At 38.9% G+C, this 14,166-nt stretch overlaps 1 protein-coding gene across 1 annotated transcript; it reads right to left on the reverse strand.

The window, feature by feature from the left end:
• Window positions 1–2,085: 2,085 nt before the first annotated feature.
• On the reverse strand, window positions 2,086–13,920 carry SNAPC3 (small nuclear RNA activating complex polypeptide 3). The gene is made up of 9 exons (XM_053465936.1): window positions 13,675–13,920; window positions 9,804–9,887; window positions 8,656–8,740; window positions 8,119–8,223; window positions 7,188–7,337; window positions 6,209–6,291; window positions 4,230–4,394; window positions 3,074–3,181; window positions 2,086–2,237 (listed from the first exon to the last, which is right to left on the reverse strand). The coding sequence occupies exons 1-9, from the start codon at window positions 13,899–13,901 to the stop codon at window positions 2,090–2,092; spliced, it is 1,155 nt and encodes a 384-aa protein (XP_053321911.1). The 5' UTR covers window positions 13,902–13,920; the 3' UTR covers window positions 2,086–2,089.
• Between the last annotated feature and the right edge of the window lie 246 nt (window positions 13,921–14,166).

Raw genomic sequence — 14,166 nt, forward strand, 5'->3', positions numbered from 1 at the left:
CTGTATCTTATAAGAATGCTGAAAAGATTTAGTATAATGACTGATGGCAACATCAGGGTCAACATAGAAATACAAGAATGTATTAAACCCAACTAAAGAAGAATGCGCAATGTCGACAGTTAGAAATATTAACAAAATAAAGTGGTTCAGATGAAACCCTTTTTAGGATAATCTGCTCTGTTCACAGTACAATACTGTGATCAGTGTAGTTTGCGCATGGATCTTTGCTGAGGAGTGTTTAAGGCATATCTTCAAGTACACTAATTAATTAATATATATTAGAAATATTTCCCTCTCCTTGATCACCTTTTCATATGTATTAATGGTTCTCTATACATCAGATTTGACCCATTTTCACCCGGGGGGAAAAACACACCTAATAGGTATGGGTGCTTTACATGCACAATGATTCATTATCAAACACATTACATATCATAAACCTATGATTAGCCAAGCAGTAAACCGTAAAGACCCAACCCGTGCCACCTCTTTGGTGCCTGTAGGTAAGATGTGTATGGCATTTTTAGCACTGATTTATTAGTTTTACAGAAGTGCATATAAGAAGTATCGGCCTGTAACGTATTTCGCTCACTTCAAATTCATTGGTCTTTTCTGAACTGCATCATTGTTAATTAACCCATTGACATGTAGAAGTGGTAGGGTTTCACAGATTCATGTAAATACAAATACCTAGCTATCCACCTCATGGTTTCTAGCCAACCTCTGCTTAGATTGGCTATCCACCTACTGCTAGAATATATTCCAGGGGCGTCTTGATCCAGTAACACTGTTATAACGAATGGGCTCATGGCCAGCTTGGGTCCCCTACCCCATCTCATTCATATCCGCCCACCAGAGCCGGCCTTAAGTGTTCTGGCGCCCTGTGCGGACTACTCCTCTGGCGCCCCCCCATCCCCCCCAAAAAAGGAAAAAAATCTCACTATCTACCGCCTCTGCCCCTTATCACTGCCCCCCCCTGCCCCTTATCACTGCATCTACCCCCTATCCTTACTTACCTTGCTGCCGGAGTCCTGTGGTGGGAGCGGGAGTAATTGTGGCGCTCAGCACGAAACGCTGGCACCGCAACCGAGTCACGGAGAGTGAGGGGGGCCGAGCGGTTGCTGAAAACTTCACGACCAACCGCTCGGCGCCCCTGCCCGGGACTTAAATGAAAACAGTTTGTTTGTTTTTAACTTTATTTCACATCCTCCATGTTAAATAAAGTAAAAAAAAAAAAAAAAAAAAACTATTTAACATGGAGGATGTTAAATAAAGTTACAAAAAAAAACAAACTATGTTTTAACTTAAGTCCCGGACGGCGCCCCTGTTGCCATGGCGCCCTGTGCGCCTGCACAGGTTGCACACCCCTAAGGCCGGCCCTGCCACCCACATTATGTGACTGCCTAGTCCTACAATCATTAGCATTATACCTGCAGTTTATTTGGTAAAGTGTGATGTAAAACCGCAAAGATCACACAAGCTGCTTTTCCAAACAAGCCAGTACTTTACAGCAACATGTGCACTAAAAAAAAAAGGGTTTATTATGATCCATTCCTGACATAGGTAATATGTTGAACAGCTCCACTTAGCAATGGCTATCACATAGCATGGTCCACACAACATTGTAATGGACAAGCTGTGCATCATGGTCCACGTGACTGTACTACAGTGTCCGCAGTAAATTGTAGCGAACATGAGAATCTGGATGCGTGAGTGGAGTAGTCCGAAAGTAGCCGTTGCTACTATATAGTCTCTGCTGTGCGTGGTGCAGTCCAGACCGCAAAGATATTTACATGACCAGGAACATTTGCTAAATGTATACATTTTACAAGAGTTTGAAATCACATCACTAACTTACAAAACCGTCTTTAAAAAAAATAGATCTATATATCGTTTTCATCGTATTCTCCCACTAAGAATAGTGACACAAGGTGCAAGTTGAAGTACACCTCCCGCGATTCTTCAGATGCAGGTAAATCCAAAGTGGATACCTCTACTTGACGCCAGCAGAGAATCTTGACTCTATACAGGTTGCTTTTTTAGTTCATGCTTCATAAAACATAGTTGGCTGCATGCAAGTGTTCAGTCTTCAGTTAAAGGTCCCTGGATCAACATAAGGGTATGCCAAAAATTCTCCTAGTTTATTGCCCTCTGTGTCATAATGCATCATCCTGAAGCAGACATCACAGAAAAAACAAGGGTCATCTGGAGCAAGACTGTCATCATTGGTCACCCACCTGAAAAGTTGCAAAACATTTATTTAGAGAATTCAGTGTAAATATAAGAATATACTTGTAGAGAGAGTATATAAAAACAGCAGCACTAAAGTATACCCTTTGGTACACAGCTGTACACTAAAGTACGCAGAGCATTGTATAAAGAAGTATTGTCACCAAAAACATGCATACTTCAAGACAGAGTAGGGCAAATACTAAGATACAAAAGTTAACCATAAGGGGGGGGCATGTTAAATTATATTGTATTCGCTAGATTATATTAATATTCTAGGCATTGATATGTAAGATGTCACCTACGTTTGTGGCTCAAAATAGATTATATAGCGTTCTACAAAGCTTCATAGGGTTATGGCAGTTTGTGGCGTTTTAAGTGACTAAACCTTCAGGAGAAAAGATATAAAATGGTAGATGCGCAAGGGGTTTGTTTACTTACTATGAGATAGTTAAATGCTTTGACTAAATGCAACAGCATCTTTAAAGATAAATAGATAAAAATAACCTACACCAATAAAATTATTGACTACGAGTACATAGACCATACTATGAAAACCAAATGATCTTGGGACACCCTTCTGTATACAAATGGTGGGCTAACTAGTTAAAAAGAAAATTTAACAAAAAAAACAACAAAAAACTTTAGCCTCATCAAGTATGTTCAGTAATCATGCATATTTTGAGATTCTATACATCATCACGTATATCAGACCTGGTGATAGCACAGGGTTCCAAGATCCGTCTGCAGGTATGCATTTGTAAAATGGATGATAAAAGTTGCAGAGCTGTTTCATGAAGCATAATTCCAGACAAGCACAATAAATACATACAATGATACGTACTTGGCAGTATACAATTTACAAACGTAGCACTTTCTAGTCCGGAACCAACGTTTCCTGGTTTGCACTGGGTAGAGGGTCCTATCCAAACAGTCTCCATGATGTATCAACCTTTCAACAACAACAACAAAAAAAATATAATAATAATAATAGTAGATGGAGTCTGGTTGAGCACCAGTCTCTTTAACAGGCCCATCTGCTGCTGTTGAGTTTATTGTACACCAGGCTAAGGGCAGGAATAATGGTGGGTCACACTTAGCAATTACTTTAGGGGAGGGTGTTTTTAAGGGGCCTTGCAGAAATTGCTCCAATGTCCCGGCGTAAAAAACGGTCCATCCCTCTCGCCTATCCCACAAATAAAAGAAACAGACTGGGGCAGATCCAGCAGAGCAGAAATTTCATGAGCTGACTTGTGCATCCTACAACAGTGGGCTCCTCAGTACAACTCATTCTACGGTCAGTGCACGTCTATGGAGATGGGATGAGTATGTGCTTGACTTAATACACCTGTTAGCAATGGCTGTAGCTCAAACACCTAAATAATTAGGGGGTATGTCCACATACTTTTGGTCATATGGTGTAGGTTTCCCTGACGTATGCTCTTCACATCTTACCAGAAAATGTCAGCTCCAAGCTTGGAAATTATTTTAGAAGAGGCATTATTTCCAGACATCTTTTGTAGCAGCAAAATGGACCGCTAGGCACAAACTGATTCTCAGCTTGGGCATGGGAAGACTATACTAAGTCCGTGTCAGGGACTGGCAACAACAGGCTTTTGCATGGATGTTTGATGAAATATACCAAAAGCAAACACACTACTCCCTACTACAGTCTGCTGTACTTTATACATTATATTTTTATATAAATACCTTACTAATAAGTTGGATGACATACCAGAAAATTATTACATTAGTTAACAAGATAAATGGTGAAGTAAGCACCAAAACAAATGGATAATGAATATTCATTTCTTTGTACACGCAATACTCAATTTCAGGAGCTGTGAAATGGTGCTTATCCAATGTTTGCATCGTTAGGATTGCTTTAACTGAAACTTTCTGTTCCAAAATGTTATGGAAGAAACAATATTAATGAACCAACACATCTGAGTTACTGCTATTGTCAATAGCACTGAATTGAATGGCTAATCACATCCTACCTTATATCGGTTACGGTAACGATGTGTTCACAGTCTCCTTGATGGCAGTACAGGTACGGGTAGCCAATTTTAATCTGCAAGTCATTAAATGTATAGTCTTCCATTTTAGCACTCTGAAATTTTCCATAACCTCTGTCACGGGATTCTGCCCATTCAATAGTATTTCTAGAAACACATTAAACATTAAAATAGGGGTTAGATTACTTCCAGGGTTTTCCAACAGCAGTATTTTATTTATTTAGAAAACATCACAAAGAATAGTTGGTTTTCAAGTATGTTGAAATAGAATTTAGAAGATTACATATATAAAACAATACCAAATACCGTATTTGCTTGGTTATAAGACAAGGTTTTTTTCAGAGCAAATGCTCTGAAAAATACCCCTCATCTTATCTTCAAGGCCCTCTTATAATCAGACCTCAAATAGAGGTCTGACTACAAGACTAAGATCCAGAGCCCCCGCAGCGCTGCAGGGCACCTGGATCCTCCTCTCTGGTAGCCAGTGGACGTCTGCACAATGTGCACAGACAACCTCCGCTGCAGCCGGTACTTCTTCTATGACAGAGCGCCAGTGCAACATGAACTTCCGGTGCTCCACCATTGATGCCCCGGGGGAAGTATAGGCCAGCAGCAGCGGAGGTTGTATACGTATATCGCGCAGACGTTCATCTGGCTGCCAGAGAGGAGGATCCCCCGCAGCGCTGCAGGGGACCTGGGTCACCGTTGTGATGGGCCTTCCGGTGCGCAGTCATAGAAGCCCCGGCAGAAGCGTTGGATAGCATCAGAGGTTGAGCGCAGACATCCACCGGCTGCCCCACTTGACACCAGGGAGTCTGGAGCAGGGACAAGTCTAGGCATGCATCGGTAAGTTGGAGGGGACATATAGGGGCATATCAGGGGGGCAGATTGGCAAATAGGGGGTATAAGGCATATCAAGGGGCAGAGTAGCAAGCAGTGGTACAGATGTGCATAACTAGGGGGCAGGTTCGCAAATAAAAGGAAATAAAAACAAAAAAATGCATTTTTCTCAATCATGGTTTTCATTATATATGAAAAAATAGATAACGTGAATTAATATTTACTAATAAAATGTTTTTCTTATAGGGTAGTCTTATATTCAGGCTTTCTTTTTTTCTAAATTTATATTCAAATTGTGGGGGGGTCATCTAATATCGGTAATTTGATTTTATACAGATAACAGCAGTGGCATTTTGATGCATAATATAAAAATGTTCAGTGATTTTAAAAAGGGGAGAGATTCTGGATTTTCTTGAAGAATATTCCACATTTGGGGACATCTGTAGGAGAAGGAAGCTGCAGCCAAGTAATGCTTACAATATTTGAGGTTTAGGCACAGAAGCGGCAATACGCCCATATATACATATATAGATACGTACACTCGTTAACTGAAATTTTATCTCAATGCAGCGACTAAATGAATGAGAATATCTTAGTTATAACGCAATGATTATGCGTTAAGAAGGTTTCTCCTGTAAGAACAGCTCATTGGTAAATGGAACAAGAATTCTCGCAAAGGAGTTAATTTGCTAAACATAGATTGATATGCCTTGGCTGGTAGAATTCATCATCGATCACTTGTTACATGGGCATTAAGGCATGACAGCAGTTTAAAGACATACATTTTTGTGATATTTTTTCACATATAAAATACAGTAGATATTACTGTATGTGCAGATTTTTCCCCAAGCTTTATTTATGCTTGCCACAAATAAGTGGCACCCCCTGTCAGACATAGGGATGTAACAAGGACTTATGCCCAAGACACAACATATAAACATTAAACATGCAATACACTTTCTACAGAATATTCTTCTAACGATCTGCAAATCAGCTTTCAAAATTTCCATATTTGCTACCGGCCGAGAACACAGTTATTTAGATTGGTACATGCACTACAGAGTGAGAATTTCAGCCACTCTTACATGACTGTAGTTTAGATTAAAGCAAGAATACCGCACCTGCTGAGGTCTCTGCATTCTGGATATCTCATGTCATTGTAAAACACACCTTCAAAATAGAAGAAAGCCGATTTGAAGAGGTCCTTAAAAGAGGAAAAACACAGAATGTTAGCACAATTAAATATGCAGGTTGTCTTCATAATAAATGGTTGATTCAGCGGGATATATTCACTAAGCAATACACTTTAGGTGAAATTAAATTTAATTTCATTGGTGTTTACACAATAACCTACGCATTGCTTCAAACTATGTATTATGCAGGGGCAACCATGGAGTGTTTCTCCTGGAGGAATGGCTCTGCATAATTCAATATGATGAAATACACAGATGTAACTGTGCACTACACAGATCAACCATGATCCTCAACTAGTACAGCTAGTCCGCTGTTTTGGGGAAAACGCAACTTTATAATCAAATAATGGTTTTGTGATAATTATGGCTTGTGTGTTGTAAAAACCTGAGATGCGGGGAGCACTGTCTCCAATAAGGTCCTCATAAACAGTCCTTAAAAGGTTAATAGGCGTGTGTTTACATGTATAATTGAAGGTGAATGGTTGCTGGAAAACATTTTTCAACTTAGATTTATGAAAGTATGTTACTTTTCCGCATTGTGGAATTCCCCAAATCACCATTAGACACTTGGGTTTGTTGACCAAGTGAGTTGAAATATTTTCATCGCGTTGACCCAACTATGAATAATGAAAGAATAAAAAAGGACAAAAGTTGACCTGTGTAATGCTCAGTTAAATCTGTGTATTTCACTATATTGAATTATGTAGAGCCATTAGTGAGCGATAAGAAGCTTGCTTTGGTAGTGTTGTACTTGTTTTGAATAATTTCACCCCTGATAACAAGACCCTACAAGAACCCAAGCAAATGAAAATGAAGTATATGGCATTTCAGGGTCATTTTGCCAACCACACGAGACGGCCCTAGTTGGAACTCTAAGACTTGTAGAGAACGCTGCCCAGTCTGGTACCTTGCAGATGCTTTCAGGGGCCATGTCGGGATTACTGCTGAATTCTCCTCCGATCTGCAGGTCACTGACACACTTCAAGCCATCCCTTAGCTCTGTGAGCTTCTGGCTCCCCAGCACCAATAATGTTTGATAAGGCTTATACTCCCTGCTCTGCAAGAATGGACAAACAATAAGCAATGGGAACACAAACATATTTTTAACTTCTTCTAACCTGAATGCTACAAAAAATATTTAATATTTATTTCTTGAAATAATACCGAGTAGAAACTCACAAATTGTATCTAAACAATCCCGAGATCTGTCATAAAACATGTTCTTCCCAACAAGGCATAGGCATGTGCCTTGTTGCCTGATCTTTTTTAGGTTTGGTGGGACACCAATACCATTTAGAACATTTGATGTTTCTCTACATTAGAACTCATCCTTTTCCATTTCTCCTGACTGAAGTTATCATAAAAGCCTTCAGCATCATTTTATTAACTTACTTATAGATGCCGTGCGCCCCCCCCAATATATGCAAGGACCAATCAGCTTGCAGTAAAATGTAGGAATATATCAAAGGGGTAGATTACTGCCCCCAATAATAATGCAATTACTATATCATCCCAATATAATACAGGTTGCCAAGAACCAGATATTGATTGTTTGCTTTGGTAAACATCACATAAGTTTAATATGCAAAACCTTAATGACTGAACACATTATACCCACTAATAATTATAATGAAATATCCATAATTACTGATTACTGACCGCTTCTCATGAGCAAATGGCAGAACCTTTAGAATGGACAAGAACAATTCCGAAACTGGCTCAGCATAAGATATTACAAACATATAAAGCTTTTATATTTGTGCCCCTTTCATTAATCTTGTAATCGGAACATTTTATTAGCAATATAAAAAGTCAGTTTTCCACCGTAAAAATCAAACCTTGAACAATATGAGAGGGTATAGGATATTGAGCGTGAGTAACAATTCTCCTTCTTCTACGAAATCTGTGGGACTCTGTGGCCTTTTTCCTACAGAATGATGTTCCTAATCAACAAAAGGAGATTGTTAAAATCTTAATGTGCTAAAATGTTCATAGTACCCTGATACAAAGTTAAAAACAAACTATTAATCACCCATGATGGATCCACCACAGTAACAACAAAGTTATAAAAATAATGACGTTATATCAATGATGGTGATAGCGCTAATAGTGAGTAGGACTAAAAACACAGGGTATGTCCAATAATATAGACATGAAACTTAATATAAATAGTACATATAAAACATATTCCAATGGAATAAAAGTGGCAAAACATTAAACAAGATCCATTGCTTGTTTGTAGACAGTGTAAAGAGAAAAGCTGAGAAATGAATACAGTATCCACCCAATTTATCGGCTGTAGAAAACGCAGAGGAGAATAAACGATTTGTCACCCCCTTTAGGGGTTTCAGGAAAATACAGTTGCCGATAATCACCATCTCATAACGTAACATCTCTTGTCGGCACACGCGGTTGAAAACCAGAGTTTCTTTACGCCTCTCCACAACTTTTTTGCGGATCCTGAATGAGAGACACAAAGCAGAAGAGTCCCTTATCACATGCAGCAGTCTTAAAGGGGGATAGATAACCTTCGGAGATCTTGTGGTTTTAGGTTATAGAGCACAGGTAGTCAACAAGTAGCTTTCTATGTGTTGTTGCTGAACTGTTTATCAGTTTTTCTGGTATAGCTATAATCAAAATAATAAATGTATATATCGGTAGGGTCATTTTACCATTCATGCCAATCATCTCAAAATGTTTATGATAAAATGTAAAAACAAAACAAAAAAAAAAAAGCAGACAACTTGTCAGAAAAAATATATTAAAGGAGTGTAATGCACAATTTATTACACTGTATAACACGCATATAAAATTGTACCTTTATCAGTTAACTGAATTGTAACTGAATTCAGTCTGTTTTTTTTCCCCTCTTTCTTTTGTTTTCTTTTTTTAATGGCAAAGCAATAATTTTACAAAACAGAAACATACTTTACAGTAAACATGAAAAACGATGCAGCCCACAATCCTAGGATCAATCTTTTAATGAGTATTTAATGCTTACACTGCTCTGCACGTACATCATGGAAACCTATTTCATCTTTCACCAGTTAATGGCCAACTTCATTTCAGATGCATTTGGAGCAGCGGAGAGAGAAGCAGCACACACTAGGTTTACTTATTCCCCTTAGTGCACGGCGAGTGTAGTCATTCAAAGGCATTCAGTGCTTCTATTTTTACAATTACAATTTATGATAAAGCAATGATTACCATTAGTATTTTAATGTATATCGGATTAAATACTGCTATTAAAACCCTTCTGGCAACATTTTCGACTGAATCATATATCCTAAGTATAGAAACATTGCTTAGGTGACTTCTCACCTTCTTATTTATTATTGTTTTATATAGCGCCATCAAATTCCGTAGCGCTGATAGATATATAGAGACATATATATATATATATATATGTCTCAATTGTGTTTTCCTGCGCAAATGACAAAAGTACCATTTTATGTTTTTATTTACTATTTTCATAGAATATACATTTGCATACAGTATGTATACATCATGTGTTAGCACATACCCCAAAGTTACTAGGTCAGTGTCTTCTGGCACAAAGTCTGGATCTGCGCCCTCTTCAACAGTTCCACATTTCAATTCTTCCACACTGAAAGGGAGAAAGCCCAAGAAAAGAATTCTAATAATTCAAAACGTGACAGCTGTCAAATGGGAAAGCATTTTCAGAAGGTCAGCTTTGAAACAGCTACAGCTGAGGCAGATGTAGAGATTACAGAAGCGTATGAGATAGATAAAGCCCCTCCTTAACCAGGTTGGAATGAGTTCTTTAGGTGACTGAGTTCCAAGCAGTAACCGGTTACTATATTAAAATACAAGCTGGCCTATATTCACTAAACTGAGAAGTTGCTGGAGAACTGAACATCTCACCATCTTCTCTGTGCCTTATGAAAAGCCAAAGTCAAGTCCAACCTTGTCTCACTACATTTTGTGGTTTCTTTTTTTGTTAAGTTTCCTATGATCTCTTGGTTCTTTGGTTTGTGACACACACACTGAAGAGTACATGCCATCTAACCCGATTCCCCTCCTACAGAACATGCTGCACACCAGAAGCCAAACAAGACTGCAAAGAGAAGGTCAGCATTATGCGAGCAGCCCCTAGCGAGATGTCTCTTCGTTTAATATATAACGTGATAACTCGTTGCATACTTCTATAGAACCTCTGGCTATTGTATAATATATACTGTTTTCCCAATTCTGTACATCCACAATTTCCTATTCAAAATCAATACAGTGTATGCAACGGATATGTTGAAATCGGTTCTACTCACACACTGTTACTTTAAGACACACAATCGACTCGGCGCTGAAGCGCTGGTATTTTTAGCACAACATGTGAATGAAGAGCCACTCATGTTTACTTTGCTGCCCAAGTGTTTATAGAACATTTACCCCAAAAATAGACAACGGCAGACTGGGGAATTAAGATTTCTAAAAATAGCCACTTTACTATTAAAGGAGTACTCCAACTTTTCCCCCCCATGTAAAATACATAATGGATTCCATCCTGTATGCTGGCAGAGGCATTGTTTTTTTGGACATAGAATACAAGACTAGTACATCTGTAAAAATGTAACAGTTATTTGTTGACAAACCTCCTGTTTGGTGATGGTTAACTTGTTCACCTAACAGTTTTTTTCTTCCCTTCATCCTTATAAAACAGCTTAAAGGGAAACGCATGCATTTTTTCCTTGCAAATATGCATGGAAGGATTCATCGGGATCCCTAATGCATGAATTCCCCATCTCCAGCTCCTTACTGTGTAGGAGATGTGTTCGGGCAACTGTATTGGAGTGTCCCTTTAACACGTACAATTGACTAGAAGATAAACCTAGTGGCCGGAGAGCAAAGAGGTCCAAAGCATCAAGGAAACATTACTATAAGCGTATCATCTTCTGGTGGCATATGATCCAACACATGGCATGGTTTGTTTGAATCAAATAATGTTTCCACTGTCAGGATGCAATCCGTTAGTTCAGCATAACTAGCGTTGCTTTGCAAATTTACTGCCATCTAAACCGTTAAGCTGTGGCTTTGATATTTAAAGAACCGTGATTAATGTTTATTAACACGAAGGCACACTAGGCTAAAAAGCCCCAATAAAATGTCAATATCAAATCAGAAGTACATTATATGAGCTCACACAAATTCACCTGGTACGGTTTGTCAACTGAACTTCAATCCAACCCTTTTAACCCACAGAATTCTAAACCTTAACAAAATGGATCACGCCAACACGCAATATGAGTGCGTCATCAACAAAATCAATTCAACTGGCCTTCGGCGTACACCAAACAAGGAAACCGCACAACGCCCTGTAGCCTCAACCTCCCCACAGACGCTTTTCCATTTGCACCTATTGATTTATTATTGAGTAACTGTTTGGCTAGTGGCTAAATTGTTTTGAAATGTTTGACTGTCCATATAAATACAAAGCCATGGAAAAAAAAGAAAGAAACCTCAAATGACCTCAGCAGAGGTCATTAGAACATGACAAGATCACAACTACTGAAACACGAGTAATGCTCGCAACTAGCTGGCAGTATGGCCAGAGGGACTTCAGTCAAGGAAGAGTTTGCAAGAGGGTTGTGATTTAAACCTTCACTGTTCATTATGAAGGGTCAACAATGGGAAGTTTCTGTAGCATAATTCATAATTCAATGGGTGAGGAGACTTTGGAGAAATATAACTGTATTATACAGGGCTGGAGAAGCTCTTCTTGCACAAAAAAAGGTGTAAAATAGCGTGAAGTTAAGGAGCAGAAACACAATTCTCCAAGTCTATTTAATGAATAACCCCCGAAGATGTGTCCAGCCAACAAAGGACTATGGGGATGTTCACAAGCCAGATGACCTTCTTGTAGACCACTGGACCCCAGCTTCTGTATGACTTTTTACAGTTTCACCAGCACAGTTTAACACCTTTAGAATCACACTTTTTACCTTCCACACTCTCCAACTCTTCTCTCCATCCTATATATGTTCCACCATAGACCAGCACATCCTCTGCGCCCCATGAGAAGCAGGTAGCTCACTGCTCCATCTCGACTAAAGGCTTTCTGCGTATCTCAGGAACTTCCTAGCTCCGGACACTCACAAAACTTCACAACTTCAAACTAAAGGTGCACCTTTTTTATTCTAGCATTACAGTAACACACAAGCCTTATGTAAATTTCCCTACACACACACACATACACCTGATTGTATCTGTAGACACTAATTATCTTTGCTACTTAAAATCACATGCAAATTAACTCTTCTTCAAAGTATGCATCCCTGATATGTATAAAAAAAAAGCAGTACTGATGCTCAACTTAGAAACACATTATTCATTGTTTTATATAGCACCATCATATTCTGCAGCCCTGTACAACGGGTAGAACAGCCATAACAATCTGATGCAGATAAGAATCATTCAGCCCCATCTGGTCTGCCTGTTGTTCCTGATATAGAGACTCTTGATCAGTCCTTGGTCTTGTCTTAGATCCAGGATAGCTTTATGCCCATCCCATAAATTCCCTCACTGTATTAACACTTTTGATGGGAGGCTTTTGCAGCCCTCCCCTGCTGACTGATAGATCCAATATCGCTCCTATGGACCACCAGCATTAAAAGAGTAAAAAAATAAATAAATTAAAAAAAAAAAGGCTTGAGCAGCAATGAGGTGCTTCCAGGTCCAGATCATTTTGACAGCCACTTGATGCCCCCCTCCCATAAGTGACAGCTTATCATCCAAGGAAAGGAAAAATAAATCACACACAAATTATGAGAAAAAAAAAAAAAACCATTTGATTTATTTTAATACATAATTATTGCATGCTTATCAACTATTATTAGTCACTGCTTATTGATCGGTCCTACTAATCAATGTCAGAGGCCTAAACCAGTCACTGTACAAGCGATTACATTTTTAATTTTACACCCCTGGAACAGGTGAAGTTTCTTACCCTACAAAGGAATGCAGTGTCACTCTAAGCATTCAATACCTATAAAGGGTCTTATTGATATGTTAATAACGATGATCACGGGTCATAATAAATTACACATGGGTACTGGTTAAAAAAAAAAAATAGCAAAAATATGTGATTAACATTACTAATTACTAAAAGGTTTAAAGAAATATATGTATATAACAAACTGCTGGGGCATGAGACCTATGACATGTAACATGTCCTCATGGCTTCATAGTATTAAAACTTAACCTTAAGTGTGATTACCCAAAAGCTGTAGTGTTTTTTTAAGATTTGTTAATAGTTCATCTATTTAATTTTTATTTTTTTTGTTACTGAAAGGGTACTAGAGATCAGCCTCCCAGCAGAGGAGATAGAGGCTAATACAGTGTCACTCGTGCTTTAGAGTGATAAATCTTGGTGCTGATACCTGCAAAGCATCTCCAGCTCAGCAACTGTCTCCAGTGTACAGTTCAGCTCTTTGGCCACATCGACCTCCTTAAGCAGCTGATCGTGGCCGGCATCATCAGTGAGACTTATATCACAGCTGCTCAGCCTCTCCCTCCACAAGTTCCCGAAAGAACCCACATGGATTACCCGGGTGTTGGCATCAGTGACCTCATACACTGGCACATTCGCATCTACAACGGCAGCCATTCCCGGAACACTAACAGAGCTCCCAACAGGCTTCACACGCCGCGCGGCATTCTGGGACTTGTAGTTTTCGTTTCCTTCGCCGGGTTATAATGCGGGGGCGGGGCCAACTTTACAAGTCTTAACCCCTTCAGGACCAGGTGGTGCTTTCTTTTGAAAGCACATTAAAATGTGTAATACATTGTTTTGTATGAATAATATTGTAAAAAGTGGAAAAAAAGGAAAAACATATTTTTTTCACAGTTTTGTATATACCGGTATATGAATT

Source organism: Spea bombifrons, chromosome 1 (genome assembly GCF_027358695.1).
Source record: "Spea bombifrons isolate aSpeBom1 chromosome 1, aSpeBom1.2.pri, whole genome shotgun sequence".
In the NCBI taxonomy this organism is placed as follows: Eukaryota; Metazoa; Chordata; class Amphibia; order Anura; family Pelobatidae; genus Spea; species Spea bombifrons.

Excerpts from the sequence above, each read along its gene's own strand:
- SNAPC3 (XM_053465936.1), bottom strand. The coding sequence starts at position 13,901 with ATGGCTGCCGTTGTAGATGCGAATGTGCCAGTGTATGAGGTCACTGAT. Across the intron at positions 7,338-8,118 it reads ACCCTCTCATATTGTTCAAG|AGCAGGGAGTATAAGCCTTA; the intron begins GTTTGATTTTTA and ends CCATTCTTGCAG. Across the intron at positions 3,182-4,229 it reads GTTACCGTAACCGATATAAG|GTTGATACATCATGGAGACT; the intron begins GTAGGATGTGAT and ends TGTTGTTGAAAG.